At 43.6% G+C, this 25,796-nt stretch overlaps 1 protein-coding gene across 2 annotated transcripts in view; it reads right to left on the minus strand.

The window, feature by feature from the left end:
* Window positions 1–1,310: 1,310 nt before the first annotated feature.
* Window positions 1,311–25,796, minus strand: part of LOC146861374 (troponin I, slow skeletal muscle) — a 56,374-nt gene continuing 31,888 nt past the window's right edge. Inside the window, exons 2-8 of one of the 2 annotated variants that reach the window (XM_085645677.1) lie at window positions 24,942–24,984; window positions 15,779–15,820; window positions 10,284–10,415; window positions 6,701–6,790; window positions 5,425–5,601; window positions 4,277–4,388; window positions 1,311–2,390 (exon numbers count right to left, since the gene is read on the minus strand). In XM_085645677.1, coding sequence (XP_085501803.1) covers window positions 4,281–4,388; window positions 5,425–5,586 — 270 coding nt within the window. In that variant the 5' untranslated portion in view covers window positions 5,587–5,601; window positions 6,701–6,790; window positions 10,284–10,415; window positions 15,779–15,820; window positions 24,942–24,984 and the 3' untranslated portion in view covers window positions 1,311–2,390; window positions 4,277–4,280. The remainder of the gene's footprint in view (window positions 2,391–4,276; window positions 4,389–5,424; window positions 5,602–6,700; window positions 6,791–10,283; window positions 10,416–15,778; window positions 15,821–24,941; window positions 24,985–25,796) is intronic. The other variant, XM_085645678.1, reaches the window with a different exon arrangement.

The following is a 25,796-nucleotide window of genomic DNA, read 5'->3' on the forward strand; positions in this document are numbered from 1 at the left end:
GAGTGAAATATCCACCTATGGTTTTTTAAGTGAATTTGCAAGGTTTTTTAAATGCTAATTCCTAACTAGAACGTGTGTGAAACCTATGGTTTTTTCAGTAAATATATATATATATATATATATATATATATATATATATATATATATATATACACACACACACATACACACACACATATGTGTTGGGCTGCAATAACTTGAATACACAGTCAGTACCGCAGCAACACGATAGGCAGACGAGTGCTCTAAAGTACACAGTTAAAGAAGCTGCGAAATAAGTCACCTCACCTTCACACTGCTCTCCTTATTGGGCTTCCACTTGATGACCCAGAGAGCAGTTTGGTGACAACCAAGCACACAGAGATAATATCCCTTTAAAAGCACCGCCTGATTGCTAGAAAAATTGTTCTCTTGAACCCAAGGTGGATTCTTGGCAAACACTAATTAAACATTACACACAGCACCCCCTGCAGAGACTCCTGGGATGGCTGTGGTATGTGGGATGCTTGTTGTTCTAGGGAGAGCTATTTAAGCAGACATAAGGCCTGCCAAGGAAGGGACAGAGACCTCTGCTGGACTGGTGTCTGCTCACACCCACGCACTGTGCGCCTCTTTTTAGTAGGTGTTTGCTGCGTGTATGCATTGCTGTCAAGCAGCTGCATGCTCTGGGTGAGACACTTAGTTAGTCCTGGATGAACAGGCCACAGCATTTTTAATTCTACGACTTGTCGTTTTCAGTTTCTCATTATAACCAGGGTGATCCAAGTGCCTTGACTTGAAGCATGTGGCAAAGGAAAAGAAGCTCCAGTCCTGATCCCAGTGTGAAGGGTCATGCAGCGGACAGAGCTGCGAGGCTGTACTTATGGCTGAAAGATCCACTCAGGATTATATTTAAATGCTTATGTCTAATCCACCAACGTGCTGGATGGCAAGTTATTTGTGGATCAATGAATAATTGGAAGCAGGTGGAGGTGAAAGTCTTTATATTTCCATGGCATGCGGCAGATCATAAATGAGGTGTATTGGTGCAGCTGTATGTGGGTGATGTTGCATGCGAGCCATAAAGTGCATTTCTGCAGCAGTCCCCTCATTCAATCAATATGGAAACTTATAACATATGTTCTTTGATTGTTTTTCTCTTGAATATTTTATTAACACGGTGTGACATACACAGTTTCTCATGCCTCATGCAGATTGTCCAGAATAGTCAAATCAACTGGGTGTCAAGAATAGAAAAGGGTGACTGCTGCGCGTGACTCTGACCCCGGTGGATGCCCCCCAGGAGAAATAAATCCAGTCCACCAAACGAATGTTTCATAGTCATGTATTTGTGACATTCTGTCACTTTGCATCATGTGACATTGATTCCCGATTTCCTGTAGAAAAGAAATATTACAAATCCAAGTTCAATTAAAATGGGTTACAGAAAATTAAGCCTGGTTTAGTGAGTTGTGCCAATCCAAGGAGAGAGAGGGTATACTCTTTCACAGAGTCTTCCATGTTGACAGACGGGTGGCTCCTCTTTCGTAACCTGTAAAACTATACTCCAGCATCAGTGTCCTTCTGTTACAATCCACTCTGTTGACGAGTGGAGTCAGAGAGAGGGAGAGGGACAGCTGGCCAAGTTAGAGGTGACATATATCAAACATGAAGAAGTCCTGGGACATCTGACTGAAGCTCAGGAGAAGCCAGAGATAGCTCAAACTTTGAGGGATATATGTCAGTTCTAGAGTGATTAATCTCAAGTCTAGCAAGAACAGCTCCAGTCTAATCAGAAAGGACCTCAGGCCACCCTGATGTTCTCAGACAGAGGAAAATGGGGGTCACTCCCATCAAGGAGAGGCACTGACCCAATGGCGACATTCAGTCATAGTGGGGGAAGACTGAAGCCTACGCCGATGTTGGTCTTTGCTAGAGTAGAGTGAACCCTGGAATTGATAGTAGAAGTAACTCAAGACAAGAGGATGATAGTGCAACCCTGGGAGAAATGTCAGGCAAAGAAAGGTGCAACCTATGTCAAAAACGTGATGAAGGGAGTGGAAAGGTGCAGTGGGCTATCATGGGCAAAGTGTATAGCCCTGTTACACCTTACAGCTTACATGGGCGCCAAGAGTTTTGGGCCGGGAGCTTAAGGCAGGTGAGAGCAACTAGCTCATGCTCTTTGCCACAACAGTCATAAATGAGTTGAACAATTGAAAGCTACATGGCAGTGGAATTTCTCACACTACTTGTGGGGTGTTCCCTAGAATATAAACAACCATTGGCAGCCTAGACTCAAAAACAGTCTTTAAGGGGTCAGTAGGGGCAGAGTCAGAAAAGAGTTGTGAAAATGGCGATTATTGGGTATTGATTGATGAAGTAGTTACGTTGTCAACTCAGGCCACTTCCTCCTGAAATAAAATAAAAAGAGAAATCAAACTTCAGAACATAGAACACGTTCATACTATTAATTTTGTGATGTCACCAAAACCACTTGGGATTTACCTCCCATGGGCAACACTACTTGGTTCAAGTTTTATGAGCCTCAACCAACCATGCCTTTTGTGTACATCGGACTTCCACTGCAGAACTCTAGTCTGCTAATCTTTATTAAAAAATCTAGTTTGTCTATCTTTATTAAGTGCATTAAAACCTTGCCCAGGACCTCCTCTAACAGCCTCAACTATGTGTCTAGGACATCCATGTTCTATTTGTATTACGTCCGTAGAACCCTCATTTCCATTACCTTATTTAGCTGTGCACTAGACTTCCTCTTCCATTAAGCAGCACAGGTAGAAGTTTCAAAACACTATTTGGGTGATTCCTGCACATAAACAATCTTCCCCTCAAGGCAGACACCCTCGCACTATGGTGCAAGGGTGCCAGCGTTGGTGCTAGGCTCCTAAATTTAGCACCAGCGCACAGGGAAACACAGGGCTGCATCATATTGTTGTAAATATGGTGCAGCCCTGCATTTCAGAAGTGGCAGAGCATAGTGTTAAGCCAAGGAGGCTAATGCCATGCCACGCTCTGCCACTTCTCTAGTACATATGCCCCTGACAGTGCACCAACTACATCCTATAATTGAACAAAATACCAAAGTAAAAAGAATAAATATATCGGAACAAAGAAGACATACGTTTCAAAATTCTGATATGTATTTAATCTAAACTAATTATGTGAGGAATGAGAATTCATCTTTTTGCCATTAAATAACCTCAAAGACTTTTCCAACGATCTGCTTTAAGCTAGCCATAGGAAACTCATTGGGTTTGTTTGCTGGCAGAAATTTGTCTAGCAAAGAGTTGAGGTGTCTCTCTTTAGACAGCATGTTAAAAAATGTGAAAAGAATAGAGCAACACTGAGAAGCAAATTGCAGGTTCTTGGTGAAGGGCAATGATTGGATATGACAGAAATTAAACAAGGCTCTTAGCGCCCTAAATGCCTTCTTTTCTGGTTCTGGCCTTCGTGACTTCTGGCACTGGGTAGAAAGGGCTGTACCACAGCTCCACAGGGCACGCACATGGCAGCAGCTCTGACTATGCCTGACTGAAGGCCATGAGACCTGGGAGAGAGGTCAGGCATGAATATAAGCAGAATTTAATTTTAATGTACTTGTAAAGCGCAACAATCATCCCAAGAGATATCATGGCACTAATGAGATAAGAATTATCTCCCAGACAGTAGAATTAAGTTGCTGTGGGGAGCAGCAATAGTGGTAAGTTACACAATGGCTCAAAGAACCACGAAAACAGGACCCAATCTACCACGCCATGTTTTATCCCCTTCTCCGCTGACTGATCCTAACTCCAAGATATTTGGGTTGACCTTCAGACCACAGAGATGTCTCTGGATGCTCAACTCTGATATTATGTTTCGAGTGATGAGCATATTAACTTGACTGACTCAGTTTGTTAAAGGAGGTACACCATTATTTGGAAGAGACAATTGCCAAGAATTTTCTGTTAGTTCAGATATCATGTATCTTTCAGACAGATCAGTAGTTAGAACAGAGAACACATGGCTAAATCTCTGGGACTCTTTGGACTGATCAGATCTGCAGGCTGCTGCAGTCATTGATTCCACCAGTTCGTCTGGGTAGATCGGTTCTCCCCCCACGCTCTCCTGAGTGTTACTGACAGTTACTTACCCATTTCAACATGCCGGGATCAATGCACAGGAGTAAATGGAATGTTCTGCCTATTAGAAGGGACTGGGATTATTGTTAAATGTGCTGTCTTCAGACCAGCATCAACACTGGTCCTGAACATCTCCTTAGTGGTTGACTCATAGTTACCATTTTACTGTCCGGCTGGGACCTTGGCAGCATCGAACATCTTTTTTCTTCCTTCCATGCCTGACATGGCTTCCACATTCTTACGCCAATCGCTCACCTCGACAGGTCTTTCCTGTGTGCAGAACAGAGTGCAGGAAAAGTATAGTATGATTAAATGGTAGTTAAAACATATCGAAGAGCCTCACTTGAAAAAGGAGTGACTTTATGAAATCAAGTTTTTTAGGAGTTTGTGTTTTGGTATAGACTTTCCAGTTTCCACTACTGTTCTCAGTGATCTTCTCCGAAGGCACCAGCCAGCTGCGCCCTGGTCACAGGTCAGTTAACACAACCCTGATCTCCAGGGTCTGTCCAGCCACATATTCCATCCCACCACTTTTCCTCACACTACTTTCCAAGGACCGCCCGAGCCCTCCAACGTCCTCCCACATCGAAGACAATGTATTTGCTAAAGTTCCTGAACCACAGTCTTAAACCCCTTCTCTCCCTCTTTCCAGTTTAGTTGAATAAGCGCCTCTTAGCCTTAATAAGGCGTCTTGCTGTCCATTAGGCTTTGTCAATGTTTTTTTCACTTCGTTAGTTTCCCTATAGCCAGAGTGCACTGTGCATTCATTCCAGCGTTTACCCTTCCATCATGCTAACCTTTCCGCCTCAGTGACCACAAACTATATATTGCTGTCTCATAACTTCATACAATATTTCTGGGTGAAAAAAATCTCACTTTCCGCGCACAGAAGTCACAAACTATCAAAATCCAAAATGTAGAAATTCAATCGCCTCCACTTATTAGGGGATCTTCCTTTCTTACATTCCTCATTTCCGAACCTCCCTTGGCCCCTACCTCTCTGCTTGTATGCTCTCCGTTAAATCTAGACGCTTCTGCACATTTTCCTTTCTCTTTTTTCCTGACCACTTTCCCCGTAGTAAAGTTCCGCTTTAAAATATTATTTTTGCGTTTAAAAAACATGAAATATCGAAAATACTGCTCGCGGTTTTATTTGTGTTGATTTTTCTTCTATACGACTGTAGACTGACAGGGATTCCACACTGATTGTTACAGATGCAATGTTCTGCTTGATTCTTTAATGGACCAGTTATCACACCTGGAAAGATGCAAAGATTCCTATATGTGTTGCATTGTACTCACTCACCTTCTCCGTGTCTTCCTTCTTCACCGATTTCAGGTTGGCTCTCAAGTCCATGGACACCTTGTGTTTGGAGCCCAGCAGAGCTCTCAGCATGGCGTCGGCTGAGACCCGCACCCGGCGCAGAGGGGGACGCTTGAACTTCCCTCTCAGGTCTAGAACTTTCATCTTCAGGGTCTGGATCTAGAGAATGTAAAGGAATTAAGAACCAGGGGTGTGTGATGGCAGAGCTGCCTGCGGCGGACGGAGCAATGGAGGTGAGCAGATCACTCTTGTCCGAGACTCTTGCAATGAATCTCTGCGCCTACTGGTCCATTATGGAGGGGATTCTGTAGAACCCTGACCCTTTTTACATAACAACATATTTTGCGTATGAAATGATTACCAATATACAGCCTCATGCATCAACCCAAAATCCAGTCGGTAAAATACCGATTCGCTAATAGCTCCCGGTATTAAGTTAAAAATACCCAATCCCAATGCATCAACCCAAAAGCAAAAATCGCTATTTAAGGAATCCTTAAATAGCGATTCTTTAAATAGGGATTCCTTAAATACCGATTCCTTAAATAGCGATTGCATTTAAGGAATCCCAAAGTGAGATTCCTTAAATGCAATGCATCAAAGTTAAAAAAATAGCGATTTCGCTAATAGGGGGAGCAAATTACCATGAAGATGAACTGCATGGTAATTTGCAAAAACTTTGAAAAATGCACTTTTGTGCATTTTTCAAAGTTTCATGTTGCGCACACACATGCCCTTAGAGCATGTGTGTGCAACATATGTGCACATATCATTTTCAGGGGTGCTATAGGGTGTCATTTTGACACCCTTGCACCCTTGAAATTGCATGAGCAATTTGCGAGAACCTACTGGTACTCGCTATTTGCTCATGCAATCTCCGATTCATTCCTATGGGCCTGGAGGCCCATAGGAATGATTGGGACGGCATTACTTAATTGCTACTCGCTATTTGCTAGTAGCAATTAAGGAAAGTTAAGGAATCGCTATTTGAATAGCGATTCCTACATGCATAGCCTTTTGCTATTCCTTATTAGCGAATCCTTATTTTTCGCTAATAAGGAATCGCAAATGCTAATGTTGATGCATATGCCCCATAATCTATTTGCTGTCTTGTACAGGGATCACCGGGCTAAGCTTACAAAAACAGTATTGCCCTCTAGGCATTCATCCTTCCACCTACTAAAATACTATCTATACGTACATGGTCAAGGGGATTCTTTTTTCCTGAACATGCTCTTCCCTCACGAGGAACCCTCACCTCTCTCCTGTTGTGCAGAACCTTTGCCTCGCAGTCATATCGCTCCTCGTCCACAATTGCTCCTTTGGCGTGGAGCTCAGTGCACAGCTCCTGACAGAGGGATAGAAAGTGGATATGCAGCAGTCAATAAGGCGAATTACTACAATAGTTTACTTCAACATCTTCCTCTCTTGCCTTGTTTGGCACCCGGCCTAAGACACCTCCTCAACCTATCTCTCGCACACAAACCTCACCCCTCAAAAAAGAAACACTGATGTGTGGTGCCAGGATCTTACTATTGGTGTCATTACTGGTGGGTCAAACGAGTTTACAGCACCATCAATTCTTGTCACAGTATAGAGTGTATCTACTCTTGTCCTTCTAGATACAGCTTTATCACAGTAGTAAGCATTACCTGGCCTCTTGTATCCCATGATATCTACTGCCAATAAGTGTCTGATGTGCACTGTTGGTTTTACTATCGTGTATGATAGACAAGAAATCCTAAAACTCTAAACCTTAACATCTAAAACCTTTATAAAAAATGTCTAAAAAATAAAAGTATTTCAGGGACATATGCCTAGTGGAACAAGTACGAAAGAGGAAAGGAACAGGGAATCTCTAGGTACATTATTTTATTTGCTGTTAAGATAAACCACTGACACTATCGTAGGCACCTTTAAAGCAATCTTTGTGGGTGCTATCAAAGATCTGGGTTGGGAGACAGCATTTCCTAGTTGAAGATTGCTCCTTCAGTAGACATCCAGCTTTGTCAGAAAAGATATTTTTTTAGCGGTGTAGTAAATCTAAAAAAATCCTTTTTCGAGGTGAAGGATTGAGGAAGTAAGCTCAAGAACTATGATAATTTCACACACATCAAACTGCCTCCAATAAATTTCTGTCTCTGATTCTGATTCTCTTTTGGGTTGTTGGTAAGGTGTGAATACGTATTAAAAGAAGCAGGGCAACTTGGAGTACTTTAGGTAAGGTGCATCATTTTCTGAATGTAACCCATTATTGGGAGTCCGTAGAGTGACACCAGTGGTGGTGAGAAATAGTCTGTGTAGAATGCCAGGATCATCAGTGATGCTGTTTGTTTATTCACAATGGCTAGTGTGTGCTCAGAGTTTCCAACGTGAACTTCAAAATGATCCTGGCATTCTGCACAGATGAGGGATTTCAAGCCAACAGATGGTGAGATACTGTTGAAAGTTCGGATTTTCACCAGTATTTCAACATCCTGCCTATTACTGATATAAATTTGGCTAGATGTGTAGGATTAATCAGGAAGAAATTCAATACACACGATTTGCATCTGAAGGGCATTCTGTAATAATTCCCCTTCAAATATGAATCTCAAAAGCACGTAGATGTATCAGAACAAATAATGTACCCCATGAAGCTTGAAGCCTTCAAATTGATTTTATAGTTGGATATATGTGTTAGTCCTGAGGAAGGTGGCTGAATAATTGGTGGTGTGTTTCACCGAAACGTGATTAACATGTTTTTTAGTACTCATTGGCTATGACTACCATCACTTTATAGCTGTGCAATACTAGAGGTGATGCATTTAAATAATTTTAAGCCAATGGTGTTTTTTAGCTTATGGATGAATGGGTGTGTTTGGTTTATGAGAGGGGATGTGGTTTCTAGGGGGGCAGGAGGGTTGCGAAGGTTGTACAATGTAATGTCGTTTCGATATGATGGATTATAATTAGATTTCAAAGTATAAAGGGAAATCAAATCTAATGAACTGTAAAATTGTTTGGTACTATTTAAAACTAAAATATTTTGTACAAAGCATATTGTGCCACCATGTACAAATAAACCTGGCAAATAATTGTTACAGGTTAGTGGTCTTTCAGTTTAATGTAATTTAGTTAATCCCCTGTCCCCGCCCGTTTAATGTATTTTGGGTAGCTTCTTGTATTGTCATTTCCTTCAACACTGCCCAGCTTTCTGGTTTAGCTTGTCAGTGGTCTACCCAGAACAGTGGTCAAAGTACGACCATTGCTCCCAATCACTGACACAGATTACACAGTGGAAGAGTCATTGTAGAAGGGGAGATAAAAGGATGTGGACTAACCACTACCTCTTTCCTGCAATTGAGCACATTCTTGAATTCACATGAAAAGTCCAAATGTTGCATCATTAGCGGGTCTTAAAAATAGAATCCCGGGTTGCCCTTTGGTTAAACACCATCATTTGGGTTATTTTTGTGGTCCACAGTGACTTGCTTGATTAAACAGATCTCAATAAGCTAAACTTCCTTTCACTGAAAGACAGGCTGGTGGAAAGTATAGCCTATTTGAAATTGGCTCCTCTTCTGGTTGTATTTCAGGTTTGTCTATGCAATGCTGACATCCTAAATTATCCTAGTTACTGCATCCATTTAAAAATAATAAAACGCATTGAAGTGTCCATCTCTGGCTGGTTCGTTCTACTGCTATTCACCTTTCTCTGTGGGTTTGATCATTTTAGTAAAGGTGCGGCAAAACACTGCACCCCAGACATGCTGCATTATTTAATCACTTTCACCATAGTGTGGCAAAGAAAACACTAATGTTGACATTTACATAAGGCTGTGGCATTTACATAAGGCAGAGGTACCGGGTGAACTGTACCTCTAAATGTGAACTCTCATGTTTCCCAATTCCATGAGTGAGTAACTCATCCAGTCCTGTTTTTACTTTGTGTTTTATATATTCCATTGGAATTCCAGGGTTATATATACCAGAAAACAAAGTAAAACCATGGAATACAAAACTTGAAAGAAGATATCCATATAGCGTGGACATAACTGAGGAGCATTCTGCAATGCTTTCATTGGAATGAATGCAGGAGAAACAATAGAAATTTATAGTACACAATGGTCCTTAATATTTAAATAATGGATGTGATACAATGACAGAAATTCCAGATTCAATGGTCTAGAGCAAAGAGAAAGCGCATACATATTTCACTTTATTTATATAGAGGCAGATGATAATGATGGCAGATAATAAAGTGAAGTTCTATATTCCTGTCACAACATTACCAGTGCTTGTGCAACCTGTTTAAGATCTTCTTTGGGATGAGTCGCTTAGTTGCTTTATGAGTTTTAGCTGGCACTGATCACCTACTACCAATGATTTTATATGGGTGTCTTGGTTTAGTTTTGTATCTAATGTGCAGCATAGTGATTTGTGAATCTATATCATCTCTGTGTAAAGACCTGTGTGAATCATCTTTGTACACTTGCTGGTTTCAGGGTTTGGGTCTACTATCAGATATTTAGATTGATTTGTTTTGGTTTAGTTTATGTCCGGTCATCCGGCTTTGTGTGTTGGAAAGGCATTCCTTTCAGTGGCTGATGCAGCTTTTGTAGTTGATTCTAACATAAATCTGCATGTGGTCCTCATATTGGTGATATGAAAGCCTGGTGGCATCTAAGAACTGTCTAAGAGGCTCAAGATACACATGAAATAAGTGGGAGGCCAGTGGACAATTCTTGGCTTCGCCCTCTTAATCAAACAGGAATAGCGCAGCTCTTGACATTGTATTCCCAGTAAGCAGCCTAGGAGACACCTTTATTGAGGAAGATTTAAGCACTCGCTTCACTGACCTGAAGTTGACTCAGTGACAAGCCGCTGGTGTTGAGCCTGGGGATTCTCTCCGACAGAAACCTATTCTTTTCTTCCTCCCTGTCCACTTGTTCTTGCTCCCATGCATCCTTCGCTCTGGCGAGCAGTAAACTCTACAGGAGAAATAAGTCACCAAAACATCAGTGATAATGAAGATTAGTTACAGATGGATTTAATCGCTACAATCATGTTGGGTTCAGATTCTTGCATTAGTTCACCACTTTGCTCTATCGCAGGCATCAATTCTCCACACCAAAGTGATTATCTGTGACAAGGTTTCACCGTACACCACAGAGGGAAAGAGCAGAGCCATGCTTTTGATTTTGTCATGACAGATTTATATAGATAAAAAATTCATTTACATAATCAACAGGTATGCTGAAAATCTAGCATTTTAATCACACCCCTTTTAACTCCGGAAATTCTGTCAGGGCTGATGTCATGCATTCAGGCTGATACATTTCAACTGTTTCCCATATGTCCTTCTCACCTCATATGATCATCTGAATGTAGGTTCCACCAGGAACCAGCAAAGTCAAATTCTTCCAAACTCTCTCTTGATGGCCTTATAACTCGCCTGTTCCTTTAGCACCAGTCCTTATGTTATGATGTTTTCATGCTGTGCCGCTAGACGCTAAACATGCCTTCCATTTTGTGTGCTTCCTGTTCCGTCCCATCTCTGGAGGTCCTGTTAGGATCAATGTTAGTGATGGCCCTGGGGCTGGAGTTCAGAGGTGCAGGACCACAGGCCGCCCTCAGTCACGATGCACTGAAGATCCCATCAACGACCATTCTATGGGTGCTTCAAGACTGCAGAGCGCAAGGTGGCCTAGACATGGCAGGAAGGGTTGTGTGGAGTGTGCTGCTAGGGAGAAACAGTGTTCTTCTAGGCCGTTGCAGAAGGGAGAATGCATGCCAGAAACTAGAGTAGCGCAAGATGCTCTGGTAAGGTGCAGTCTCTGTCGCATTCATGCTCTTCTTAAGACAAAAGTTTTTATAAGAAAATTCATTTAGGGGAGGGGAGAAATAGTGATCCTTCACCTTAATAAACATCATCAGGGACAGAGCTGCTTACCATGATTATAAGAACAAGGGATTCTGGTTTTGCTGCTGATCACAAAGGGAAGTATGTCAGATATTGTCAGCTCCCACAAGTCCAGTCTTCTATTAAGAAGGAGACTATCAACAAAGACACTTATGTCTTGCAAGAGAATGCTAAGGAGATACTGGCATGTGTGTGTAAGAACCTGGGATTACCCATGGTACAAGACTGGGCAGTGGCAGTAGGGGATCACTACAGGTTCTATGATCAGCTCTTGTCTTTCCAAATAGTAGTTCATCCTTTTATGTAAACAATGGTTGCGAGAGAACGGTTAGATCCCTAATACAGCATTCTTCCAAATGAATGTCAAAAAAGATAGTCAGTGTGGAACAAAATCATGTCTGTTTGAGGTGATGCAAGTAGACGTCATATTTCCAATCTTGGCTAACCACGGTTATGCCCCAAGGACCCACATGATAAAAAGATGGAAACAGCATTACAAAAGGCCCATGCAGCCTTTAAGCTATCTAACAGGTCCCGGAAGGACTTTATGCATATCTACACAAAATAAGCTCCCCGAGAATTTTGCAATTTATAGAGATATGTGATGTATCCCTCTCAACGCTACTCAGTACAAGTGTTAGGCATACAAAAAAACTTAACAGATTGTCCTCACACACCACCAGGTGTCATGCTTCATCCTAGGACAATCCTCGCTCTCCAAAACCTCCGTTTGATGGAGAGCGGGCCTACACCTGGCATCAGGGAGTCACTTCTAATTAAGAATGGATCTGTGATGTAAGTGTTTTAAAAACCAATGTGGCATCCTAAAACAGTTTATTCGCAAGACATGACACTTGTTGAATAAAATCAATTGTGGAGATAAGGGGAATTAGTACCCCATCACCACTGTTACCGTCAACGTATTTCGGCCTTGTGGCTCAATTTAGTCCATGGCTTTCATCAGGACGGGCATATGGAATCCTAATGAGGCAATGTGGTTTGCCTCCAAACCAGAGTGACCTGTGTCTACCTCTTAACTGATCTCGCTTTCCAATACCTGTGGATAGGCAAGAATATCCTTATCATTCCATATTCTATATGTAGGGAAGGCATCACAATGCTTGAATATTTGAAAGCATGCAAAACTTGCATGCTTTGTGGTTTTGTGGTACTTCACACGTGAGGTAAAATCATGTCATTATTACAGTTGTGAGACTAGCTCACGATTTTACCCCAATGATGGGTTTTCTACGCCCCCATGTAAAAAGGGCACAAGGACCCCTGTAGTCACACTCTAAAGTATACTGAAAAGGAGGGGTAAAGCTTTTAGTGTGCAGCATACATGTTCATTCACCTTCATACATATACAGGGATATTGTGTCCTTCTGATCTATCAATCTCTTACTTTATCAAGGTGTGTCCCTTCCGGCAAGCCTAGATGCGTCTGCTCCTTCCTCCCGATGTGTGTGGAGTGGAGCGGAGAGAGGTTTTTATGCTGGGTATCAAATCATTGTATCATCCTGGCATCCAGGTGCTCTGGGAGTGCCTTTAGTGGATATGTGTACTGAAGTCCTCGGTTGGTTTCTCTTTGGACCTTTATAGATCACCGTGAGGTGCAGGCTGTGGTCTCTGGTAACGAGGAACAGGGGCTTAGTTTTTGCAATCGTCTTCTTTGTAAAATTCCATCAGGCTATGCAATAAAGTCCTAGGTATTCTTTTGACCCGCCTTCTCTTTCTCACAGCCTAAGAGATAAAACTTGAGAAGAAACAAGAAGGTCTCTGGGTGCACATGTATGGGGGTCAGGTGCAGAAATGTACCAGAAATGAGAGCAAACAGAAGTAGGGCTCAGGATCTGTTTGCAGTTCAGGAAGTCCTTGCAAATGAAGGATGTTTTTACACAGAGGCGAGAACTTGGTGTGAAGAAAATTACCAAGAGTAATCACGGCCTTTGAAGCGGCCTAAAACCAAGCATGTTTTCAATTACAAATCCTAGGCAAACAATTGCCTGTATGCACGGAGTTCTCCCTCAACCCACTCAAGTCCAACAACCATTAAAACTCCACTATTTCTACAAAGAGCATCTTAGGATATATGGTCAAGTGAACAAAACTTCTCCAGTAGCATACATGAGCTCTTAAGTTCTTCCGTACTTCTTTAATGATCTTATTGTTCATTCAAATTCTTGCAACCCTTAGATAAACTTAATCCTGACAATCCACAATGCTCTAGAACTTTCCTTGATTCGCTGAAGACCTACAACCTCATTTCTCGAATGACCCAACCCCTCAAATGCTGCATCCACCTGAACTCCTGATGTCTCCCATGAACTACTCAAGCCGAGTGACTGTCTGAAGTTTGATTGGGCCAAGACTTAATTAGAACAATTTACCACTAAAAACGTGCCATATCCATCTTAGTGTCTATGTTAATTTCCTGCAATTTTTCAGTGACCCACCCAACTCTTCTGGATGCTAGCAATATCTATTAAACCACCCAACCCCTCTGAATTGCAGCAATCTGTCCTGACATACAAAACGCATCTCAAGGCCCGCAAATTCCAGCGACCCATTCAGCTCATGTAAATGCTACCAATTCTGCAGTGATTCCCCCAACCCATCTTGGGCCGTATTACAGATTGGCATTGTTTGCGCCGGGCCAATGCACCGCATTATGGTGAATGCGCCTCCACCAGGGCAGCCGCGAATTCGCGCTGCCCCCAGGGCAGCGCATTTATGTGAAAGACACGGAGAAGCCGCTCCATGTTTTCACACTGCAGGCGGCACCCGCCGGCACTTTCAAAGGGGTTTAGAGATCCCCTTGCAGGTGGGTGCAGTCAGTGACTGCACCCGCCTGCAAGGGGATGTCTGAGAGGTCCATAGGACCCCTTTTGCCTCCTGCAGAGGACTGCTGTCAGGGGGCGCACTGACAGTGCGCCGCCTTTTAAATGGCGCACTGTCAGTGCCTCCTGAGGGCTTCTTTGACTCTGCGCCCGCGTTTGTAATATGGCGGGGCACAGAGTCAAAGGAATTCCCTCATTTGCATATGGTACACCCCTATGCAAATGAGGGAACACCCTCTGAAGGTAGCGCTGGCGCATTAAGTGCGCCAGCGCTATCGGTTTATAGAAGGGGACGCACAAGCGACTGCGCTCCCTTCAATAGTAACAAAGTACACAGGGGCGCATAAAGGGGGCAAAACGCCTGTTGCACCTTACATAATACGGCCCCTGAACTCTAGTAACTCTTCAGTATCTCACCCAATATGTTTGAAATGCAAAAAATTCCTGTGTGACCCACACCAACCCATCGGAACTCTTCCATTTCTCCATCGACCACCCCACCCAACATAAACTCAATCAATTTCCATGTGAGCAACCAGTGGCGTAACAAAGGCCCCTGCAGTGCGGGCGGTCACCGAGCTCCAGGGGGCCACCCCAAGTCAGTACCATGACCTGAGAGCTCCTGAGTAAGTCCAGAAGGAGGCTCCTCCATGCGCTCTGCAGGGGGGCCCCTTCAAGTTTCATTACGCCACCGTGACCAACCCAACTCCTTTCAACTCAATTCATTTCTATTGATTCTTCATAGACATTCCCACCTCCAAATTAACTGAACTATAGCAGTTCTCCAGTGCCCACTCAATCCCCATGACCTCGATGTATTCACCAGTGAGCCACCATACCCTTTAGAATTCCAGCGACGTGACTAATTAAAATAGCGAACTAAATTCAAGTAATTCTCCTGTGACCCACCCAATCCACCAGATTCCTGACCACCCAATCCATCTGTCCACTTAAACATCCAGTCCTTTACACCATATTAACCTAATGGATTCTCTTTCTATCTGCCAATGCACCTGGCAAGTATTTCTACCGCCACCCCACCCACTTGGACATTTAAACTCAACCAATTCTTCAGTGATCCGAGGAAACCATCTGAGCCCCTGGCAGTAGTTCTCCCGTGACCAACCAGACCATCGGGCCTTCTTTTCTGTAAGTATGGAGGACGTATGCCTGCTGTGAGCCCTTACATGGCCTATGCAGAAACGTGCCGGATATTTGCTAACCTCTTATTCCCTACTCCTCCCTTCTTACTCCGTACCGTGAACCTCCCAGATTCTGCTCTCAAAAATGAATTCACCTCTTTCCCCTTGAGAAGGACATAACCCCTATTATGATGTATGGAACAGAAGGCAGGGTATCAACATTCTCATTGGGAAGCATGCATGTTAACTATATGTAGAGTTGCAATAACACAATATGAGCCCTGGGAAAGAGGTTTTGCGCCATATTTAACAGCGACACAGTAGACAATTCAATTGTAGGAAGCGGTCAGGGGTTTTGGACCTTTCTGATCTACCGTGATGTTGCAGGAGTGAGGAAGCTGATCACTTAGCAGAAAGACGGGCTCTAAAGATAGCGAGGCTGCACTTACCTTCAGCAAGAGTTTGCGAGAAGCTGTGATCTTGGATTTTCTCTAAAGACAGATAAAACGCTTAATTAAAAAATAAGCAAGCACACGTTCCTTATTTAGTTATTTCTTTATAACATGCAAGAACACAGGCCTTGTGGACAGTAAATAGGAATCGCTTAGCATAGTATGGAGTGGCTAATATTTCCCAGAATGTAATGATACGTCACATACACACTCCTATGTTTACTCAGATCACATGCTAAAAAGGTTATTTTTTGCTAGATGTTTCAGAACAGGTCCTCATACAGGGGTGGGTTGGGCTAAAGGGAATGTTAACGATAGTGCTGTGCCTCTGGAAGACATGGAGACTGACTCCATCTCAGCTCGATCGGCCTCGCAGCGACCACAACCTTTTGACTGTCCTTCCCTTTGTTTGTGGAAAGGCGCGTGCTCCCTTTCAGTAAAGACAATGACCCCCATTGTGTCTTCCTAAAGCATACGTTTTGGAAGGTTCTTAATGGTTGAATATGATGTAAGAAGTGGGGGGCGGGGCGTTAAACTTAAGGCAAGAAAGGACGAAGAGAATAGCAGAATAGGTAATAGAAAAGAGGATAACATGGTAAAAGCAACAGACGAAGTTACTAGGAACAGACACAACTAGAGAACGAGATTCAAATTATAACTCACCTCTCTTCATGGTTCATCCGCAGGGGGCAAGCAAAAGGAAGGGAAAGAAAGTTTTAAAAAAACGCTTAGTTTCAGAATGCTAAACCGAAAGTTATAAATGCACAACTTCTCAAGCAAACACACTTGTCATTATTATCATTTTCATGAAAACATGCCAGCCTCCTGTGAGACAGCAACAGCCTCAAAATGAACAAGTATATTTTACTTAATCTGTATGTGAGTGCCCATGGCCTTGGTACAACTGGTACCCCAAGGATGCGCTTTTCAATTCCAGCAAAATATCTAGCACTCTGCATTCACAAACTCCTAACTTTACGACTTTTGGTATTCACAAAGGGCATTTACAAGTAGTAAAGTTAGGATTTTGTCTCAGTTAAACTTAAGTTTCGCTCTTAAGTCAAACTTAAGAACAAAACTTAACTTTAACTGAGACAAAATCCTAGCTTTACGCCTTTTGGTATTCACAAAGGGCATTTAGGAGTAGTAAAGTTAGGATTTGTTCTTAGTTAAACATACCTTTCACTTAAGACCAAAAGTTGAGTTTAACTGAGACAAAATCCTAACTTTACTACTCCTAAATGCCCTTTGTGAATACCGAAAGTCGTAAAGTTAGGATTTTGTCTTAGATGTCTTATGTGAATCGGGCCCCTGGCCTTTATTTTGATGCTGCTGTTACACTAACCTAGAGTGTGCACAGAGGCCTAGGCCTGGCACTGACAATGTGAGGTCCAGGACCTGTCCTATGACCAGCAAGGGGGCACCAAGTGTGCCCTCAAAGTGGATGGAGGTTTAATATCTCTGGCCTGAATGTATCACATAAACTTGTTTTTGTGATATATTGCCTTTTTATTTGTGTCAAGGAGCATGTGGCCTACTCAGCCCTCTAGTGTAAAGTTCCACTATTATTATTATTGTTATGATTATTATTATTATTATTATTATTATTAATAACAATATAATATTCTGATTATATTATGTATAATATACATCATATTATAGATATAATTATTTTTCTTCTTCTCATTCTTCTTCTTCATCTTAATAATAATAATAATAATAAGAAAAAATAATAACAGGCATTGAGCTTCTAGCCGCAGCAAATATATTTGGCAAAAAATCAGTTTCTCATGGTAGCAAGATAAACATTAACAATTTCAAACAATACAAGTATCTTTGTAGCGATCAGTTCAAAGGAGGGGAGAGTAACAATGGAGAGGAGGCAAACAGGTTGTAGATGGAGAATGAGAGGGGCGTTAGAGCATACTAACGGAAGGGAAAGCTAATTGCAATATATTGATCAGTAGATCAACGTTATTCTGTATATAGAAAGTTGAAGGAACAGTGGGGTCATGTTGTGGTGATCTTATGGGCATGAGAGCCTATGACAAGATACTGGAGTATTAGCTAGAGTTACTTAGTTTTCTGAGGTAGACTTAATCAATAAGTATTGTCTTTAGAGTGGCAGTTGTTTTAGGGAGTTTTTGAATGATTTGTAGTGGTTCAATGACCTGATTTTGTGGGAAGATTGTTCCAGAGATTTCCTCCAGCCACTTTCCGGATTTTTCCTCAAAATCTTGTAATTCTCCATTTTGGGATGATCATTTGTGCACCAAGGCAAGCAATAGAACCATTGATGTTTGATGTAACTTGTAGAGATATGTTAGGCATTTCAGAGTTTTTGTGTGGATGGCTTTCCACTTAAGATGAAAAATCCTTTGTTGTACTTGGTGATCAATTGTTAACAAAAATAGCTTTGCTATGAAGGAGGGAATGTGGTGTTTTTTTCAATCTGAAAAGGATGCTTATGGCGCTATTTTTTATATGTTGAAGTTTTGCAAAGTCTTTGTTCTGGAGTTATCACATGTGTATGTAGTGTACGAGTCTGTCTAGTGGGTCTGTGGCCCATGCCTGGTGGTACAAGTGTGCGTTTGCGTGCACATGTGTGTTTGCGTGTGTGTGTGTGTGTGAGTAATAAAGCCAGTGGGAACCTTTTTGGATTCCCCCTGGTTTAGGAGGATGGTGAATGAGGACAGCTTCTCCAGACAATGGAAGTGTAGTGCCTGTATTCCTGTGGCTAGAGGGTGGCAATCCAGACATCGAAGTGATGAGGATGGAGACAATGCTACCTTTAGAAATTCCGCTAATATTTTGTTAGCAAAGGGCAGTTCATTGTTTGTTACTGAGCACTGGGATTTGGTGGATTGCAGAGGTAAAGGGAGGCACTACAGTTTATGATGTTGAAGGTGAGGAAGTTCCTAGGCTAGACCTGCCTTTTTGTTTGTCCCTGATTACCTCCGCAGAAAGGCTGATGAGAACCATGTGCAGAACGGCCACATTTTATTGTACCCATACTGTGGTTATTTCTGCTTGGAGATAGCCCCAGTACTACAGGCTGTGAGAAGCATCATTTTTCACAAAGACTGTGTCTGAAGAGGCGCCTGAGAAGGCCCCTTTAAAGAGAACCACCCTTAAATTGGTTCTAAAGTTAGAGACAAAGAAGCCTCACCCATTTTCTAAAACATGTGCTTAAAAGTAGGATCTAAATTACTCCACTTTGTTTGAAACCCAACTTCTTCTTGACTATTGGAGGGAGTGCTCTACAGAGTACTAGAAGAGATGCTGTACAATCAGGGCTGGTGTATGACTGACAGCCAATCTCCCAGACATAAGGGGACATCACCTGAAATCGACATGTTTTGCTGGAGCACTTGATGGTTTGCCTAGTGCTTAGAAGCACCCCGGCCTACGGAAAGAGGGAAGGAGTGGCCTGCCCCTGAAGGAGGACACCCTGTACAGCAGAAGAAACCAAGGGGGGTTCCGGTGTGAGGAACCGTCAGAGAAAGTGCAATGTATTGGAGAACAAAGCCAGGAGCAATCCATACCTTTTGGGTTTATAGATCGCTCTGCAAGGTCCTGGCTAAGAACTGATTTATAAAAAAAATAATTTTTATTGTTTTTCCAAACAAGCAAGAAAAGGGGCTTCGGTTACATGCCCCTGACATGTAGCAAAATCACAGTGCATATCAGGATATCCATGGCATCTCTGAATATCGTAGGATATATAGGTCAACTAGTAAGGCACTTCATGCTGTTGCCACGTTAGTTAGTTAGTTACAACCAGTAACAGTTCCCAACTCTAACTAACCCCCCACCCGTCCCTCTCTTCCCACTCCCCCCAGGTGTGTCATTTAATTGCAGGGTGCAAAAAGCCATGGTATCTGGGGTCTGCGTGGTGCGAGTAAATTGTGTGAGGGGCTACTGTCACCAGGTGGCTCCTAGCATGCTAGATGTGTTTCCCTGTTAAGAGCGAGGTCTCAGACCAACGGGATCTTAGCGCTGGTTACATGTTAGAGCACAGCTGCCCCAGGGTCCTCTGCAAGTGTGTCACCCCCTTCTTCATCCGGAGTGTTAAGCACGACTACGAGCGCTTCCCATGCTCTCGCCCGGTCCAGTGCCTTGTCACTCTCAGTTCTCCTCGCTATTTGTAACTGAACCACTCCCTCACAGTCCGCCCATTTTAGGAATTCTGCCTTCCACTTTGCTACACTAGGACCCTGCCTTGCCTTCCAATGAGTGGTGATGTTTCGTTTCGCCAGGAGCAGACCCAGATCAATAAATTTACTAGTAATTTTGGTTTTGGACGTATGGGGAAACCAGTGCAAGATACAATTAGCCATGGTTGGGTCGAGGTCCTTATCCATGAGCTTTGCTAGTACTGTCGTTGTCTCCTCCCAGTAGCTGTCTAAGGACGGGCAATCCCACATCATATGCTTAAAATACACGCTGTCTGCGCTACATCTCAGGCAGGCCGGCGAGTGGTCCGGGAAGTACGCATGTAATTTGGCTGGGGTAAGGTATGCTCTATGTAGGATATGGAAATGTACCAGCTGAAACCTCGCGTTTCTCGTGCTCTTCTACTATTGCCTCCCATGCCTTGTCTGGGCTGTCCTTCCCGATATCCATCTCCCATTTGTGTTTCAGGACAGTTAGGGGGAGTAAGGATTCCAGCGTCATGCGCCGATAGAGACATGTCACTGCTTTAAAAGCGTCTGCCGCGAGCACTACGTATTGGCAGCCCATGGAAGTTGGAGGTTCTGAAAGTCCCTTACCCCAGTGCTTCCTGATAGCCGCAGTGAGGGCCGTGTACTACAGGAAATCACACCCAGGTAGATCAAAGCGAGTTTGCAGGTCATTAAACGGGACCATGGCCCCCTCCTCAAATAGGTCTCCTATGGCTCCTCCCAGGCTCCCAAACTCTGCCAAGTCCCACCATGGGGAAGTGCGCGACACATTATCAACGGTATTTCCGGTGAATAAGGGTGTGTAATGGAAGCTCTACGTAAATATCTGTGCCAGCATTTTCGCGCCATGGCAAGCTCCAGGGTGAGGGCCGCAGTGTTAACTGGGAGCCTCAGTATAATGCAGGAGAGCTGCATCAGGTCTCCAAAATCCCCTCCACGTCCATCGTTGCCCCTGGTCCCTTTCGCTACCCACTGTCTAAGCAATTGGAATTGCGCTGCCAAATAATAGGTTGCGTAGTCCGGGAACGCTAATACACCCTCTGCCCTTGGCCGCATGAGTGTGCTAAGCTCCACCCTACGTCTGCCCTTGCTCCGGATGAAGGCCGGGATCATGGAACGAAGCTGCTTGAAGTACGCCGCCGGGATCCAGACCGGCAGGGTCCCAAAGTAATACAAGAGCTGAGGGAGGGTTATCATTTTAAGAAGGGCCACTCGGCCAGCTACTGATAACGGCAGAGAACCCCAAAATTCGAAGTTGGCTTTTGCCCCTCTGATGGCCTTCCCGATATTGCCCTCAAAGATATCCTCCTGTTCGTGGTAGATATGATGCCCAGGTAGGGGAGACATTTGTCTTTCCAGAAAACTCCTGCCGTGTGCTGTGGGCGCACCCTATCACCGCGCGCCAGGAACAGGCAGGACTTTGACCAGTTCACCTTCAGTCCTGCCACTCTGCTAAGAGCTTGGAGTAAGCTCTTTGCCCCCAGGAGTTCTGCCCCCAAGTCTGCTAGGAACAGTAAAAGGTCATCAGCATATAATTCAATATGATGAACCTGGCCATTTATATCAAGCCCCCGGTATGCCCGCCCTGTTCTGGCATGAGCTGCTAAGGGTTCCATTGCCAATACAAACAGTAATGGGGAGAAGGGACAACCCTGGCGCGTGCCCCGTTCAAACCTTGCATGCATCAGACCAGCCCTCCAGTCCAAATTCGGGCGGAGGAGTCAGCATAGAGGAGAGCTGTCCAGCCCACAAAACCCGCCCCCAGTCCCATTTTCCAAATCACATGAAAGAGTAAAGCCCATTCAAGACTGGCAAACTCTTTTTCTATGTCCACTGAAAATATTGTGGCAGTATCCGCACAGTAAGTGTCCGCATCCAGTATATGTATGAGCCTTCGAAAATTAACCGCTGTGTTTCTAGTGGGGATGAACCCGGATTGGTCTACATGTATGAGGGTAGTCATGTAAGGGAGCAGACAGGAGGCCAGGATTTTACTTAGAATTTAATAATCGAGATTGAGCATGGACAAGGGGAGGTACGGAGTTTTGTCCAACGCCGGCTTACCCGGCTTTAGTAGGGGGATGATGATCGCTTCTCTAGTGGAGGCCAGGAGTTTGCCTAGCCTCTTGGCATCATTATACAATTGCACAAGTTTGGGAGCTAAGAGGTCAATGTATGCAAGGTAAAATTCTATTGGTAGGCAATCGGTACCCGGCGTTTTATTACGGGGCATGCTCTTGATGGCTCCCCGCACTTCTCTTACTTCGACCTCGCGACCTAACAGGGTTGCTGTGTCCTCGTCTATTTTGGGTAGCTCAATCTCGTGCGTGAACCTCTGCAACTCCTCCTCTGTTGGAGACAGTTGAACCCAATAGAGCTCGGTATAGTAGTCTAAGAATATGTCATTGATCCCCTGCTGGTCGTACCGGGCCACCCCATTTTGGTCTCTGAGCTCCAATATGACTGATCCCTGTCGAGCCCGGTTGGCCAACCAGGCCAGAAGGGCCCCCGATTTATCTCTCTCCGAGTGTGCTTGAGTCGTGTATTGTTTGTAATGAAAGCAGCGTAGCCGTTCTACCTGCGTGGCAACTGCCTCCCTAGCCTCTAGCAGTTCCTGTTGCTTAGCTGGGTTTTCGGGTCTGTGTTTTTCCAATGCGCGCAAGCGCTCATCATCCCTTTTAATATCTTGGAGGAGAACTTTCCTTACCCCAACCACCTCAGAGATACACCTTCCCCTAAGGACCGTTTTCAAGGCGTCCCATTCCACAAGGGAGGATGTGGCTGTACCGTCATTATCCTGGAAATAGTTAGTGATAGCTGTGCCGATTGTGGAACCAAAAGCCTGCTCATCCAGGGTCTCTGGGCGCAGGCGCCAGGTGGGAATTTTAGGTTGCGCACGTGACCATTGTAAGTGTATCAGGACAGGGTTGTGGTCTGACAATGTCCTGGTAAGGTATTCGTTGCAACTAACCCCCTCATGGACATCAGGTGAACACAGAATAGTGTCTAGCCTGACATGCAGTTTGTGGAGGGCTGAGAAGAAGGAGTAATCACGGGTCATAGGATGTTGCGCCCTCCATTTGTCAATTAAGCCCCATTTTTGTTGCCATTGACGCCGTGAGTCAGCCAATTTAGTGCGGATACCATTTTATTATATTTTTATTTATCGATCCAAGATTGTTAACATCACTTGGAGCAGAGAAGACACAAATTCTGAGTGCGCTAAAGTGCATTTCTTCAAGCAGTGTAGCCTGGCTGCAAAAAGGCGTGCTGTGTCCTCAAAAACTTAAAAAAAGAAATATTTAATTGGCTGTGAGAAGTGGGCAAGCAATGGAGGAGAATGAGAGGGGGGCAACAGCGAGTGGGAGAAGAGATCAAATAAAAATAAAGTAAAGCTGCATAGTTAGAGAAAGTAGAAAAAAGAAGCATGTGTTATTGACTGGAACACAGCACATGTAGAGAAGAGAGAGCAACGTGTATCGGGTATTTGGGGGAAGACAAGCACACAAGGGAAAGAGCTGAAGAACACATTCACTCTCATGGACTGGTTGATGTAAACAATAACATGAATTCTCTAAATGTGAACAGTGGAAAGACACAAGTCAGCCAAACAAAAGGACGGTGGAGAGCCTATTCTCCTGGGGAGGGACAAACACAAGAAGAGAAAGGCAAGCCTTTGAATAAGAAGCAATTAAATGAGAAGACAGTAAACACAACCAATGGTATGCATTGGGCAGGTTCTAAGCTCACTTTAAGTTTTTGGCGTGGTCCAAAATAGGCTTTCCCATACAGACAGCTTAACAATGTCTGGTAGAGGAGACCTAAAAATGACGTTCTTGGCATCTCAATGAGCTTGTGGTAGTAGCCAACTCCTATGGCTGTAGAGAGAACCGAAAGTGCTTGCCACATCGATTTCCCATTACATCTGAATCCTGCAGGTTTAGTAGAACTATCCTGACAATATAACCACTGGAAACACTGGGCCAGAAGAGAACAAAACATTTGCCTGAAGAGTAATCTCTCAAAATTGGGTGTTCGTAACTGAGCTGTGCCAGGAACAGAAAGAGAAGAACTTTAGGACATGCAGTTAAGAAATGGAGATAAGCTGGGACTCTGCTAGAAGCACTGAAAAAATCAAATGCAGAGACATGCCCAGCTGTCTCTCATCCTTATCAAACAAACACTGGCAAAACCAATTGATCCAGACTTTCAAAGTTGTTTTAAAAAACAATATTTTATTGTAAGCATATGCCACAAAAATGAAATTTGAAAACATGCACATACTTAAATGTGGTGGTCACATGCTTGCAAAAATAGTTTTAAAATAAAAAAAGTTAATAATTGCATATAATTTTAATATAACAGTAGAGGAGCGTCCAAGTATACTCAGAACAGGTATAGATATCATTTTTTGTTATGTTGCACATGATTTGAAAATATAATTCTTACTGGTGAAGTGAAATTGTACTATTAGCTTTGAAGTACTATTACCTGAAGACATAGTTTAAACACATATGGGTGACTGAAAAAGGATAAAGAATAAAAATAAATTGTTATTGAGCTAGGCACTGAAGTGCACTTCTTTTCAGGTAGATGTGCACATTTGATCAGAAAAAATGTTGTCACTCACAGTGCAGCAGGGTGAGCGGCTCAGAAAGCGGACCTATTGACCCATGATGGATGTTGTGGTGGGCAGAAGCTAAATGTTAAGCGTTGATTCATTACACAATGGTGGGGAAACATTAACACTGTCCTTACGTTAGACATTAACCCCTTCAGTGCCCATGACGAGCTGGACTCGTCATGGGCCGCGGTGGCGCTGTGCCCTTGACGAGTCCAGCTCGTCATAGACCCCGCCCGCTAATGCAACGGCCGGCACTGGGCGGGGAAAGGGGCGGGCACTGAAGGGGTTAAAACAGTTCTTATACAATCTGCAGAACACATATACCACATGTACACGAGAAAAATCACAACACTCACAGCTCAGGCATGGTCGTCGAATCGCAGGGTCTCTTTCACCTGGAGAAAGAAGAGAACACATTGAGTCCAGGTTATGCTGTCAAATTACCTTGTCCAAAAACATACAGATCATCATTCAGTAGGAGAGGCTACTTGTTTCATTTGGCAGAAGCAGGGCCGAGGAGAGCTGGCTCTATTTGGGAACATTTCGATGATGCAAACAGAATAGAGCATGGAGATAATTCTGCTTTGGCACATTTAGAGAAACCAGATTTACAGCTAAGCTGGAATCATATAGGTTCTTCACATGCTACAATGAATCTGTACACTCCTATGTCTAACTTCGTCACCGTCTCCCAGAAAAGGACCAAGAGCCATTTGCACTATTTGACTGTTCGCCAAATCTTGGTTGCAATTTGCAACCAGTATTTTTGTGACCAGTAAATAATTTTCTGAACTGCCCTATACACAAATAAATTGGCTTGGAAAATTCAGATTCAGAGTGGGGCGTTAATCTCATTACTGCTAATGAAGTAGGGCTCAAACTGCGACTGACACTGATTGGAGGCCATCACAGGCATGGTCGCCTGATCGGGTCAGCAGGCAACTTTGTCTGTGATTGCCTTTCAATACAGTTAACTGTTATCATGCAGACCATTTTCCTTAAAGGAAGCAGGACTTCATTGTAAATGAGTTTACTTCTTTTTGTTTAAAAAAAAAAAAAAAGCTTGTTTAAGAGTTGTCAGTGGTCCCGTGGACCACTACCTACTCCCGAACCAGGAGCTGCCCATGCAGGTAGGAGCGGTGGGGCTGGGTGGAGGAGGACTGAACAAACGCAGGCGAGGAAACATTAATTATTATTTAATTGGCCC

Source organism: Triturus cristatus, chromosome 3_1, assembly GCF_964204655.1.
Source record: "Triturus cristatus chromosome 3_1, aTriCri1.1, whole genome shotgun sequence".
Classification (NCBI taxonomy): Eukaryota; Metazoa; Chordata; class Amphibia; order Caudata; family Salamandridae; genus Triturus; species Triturus cristatus.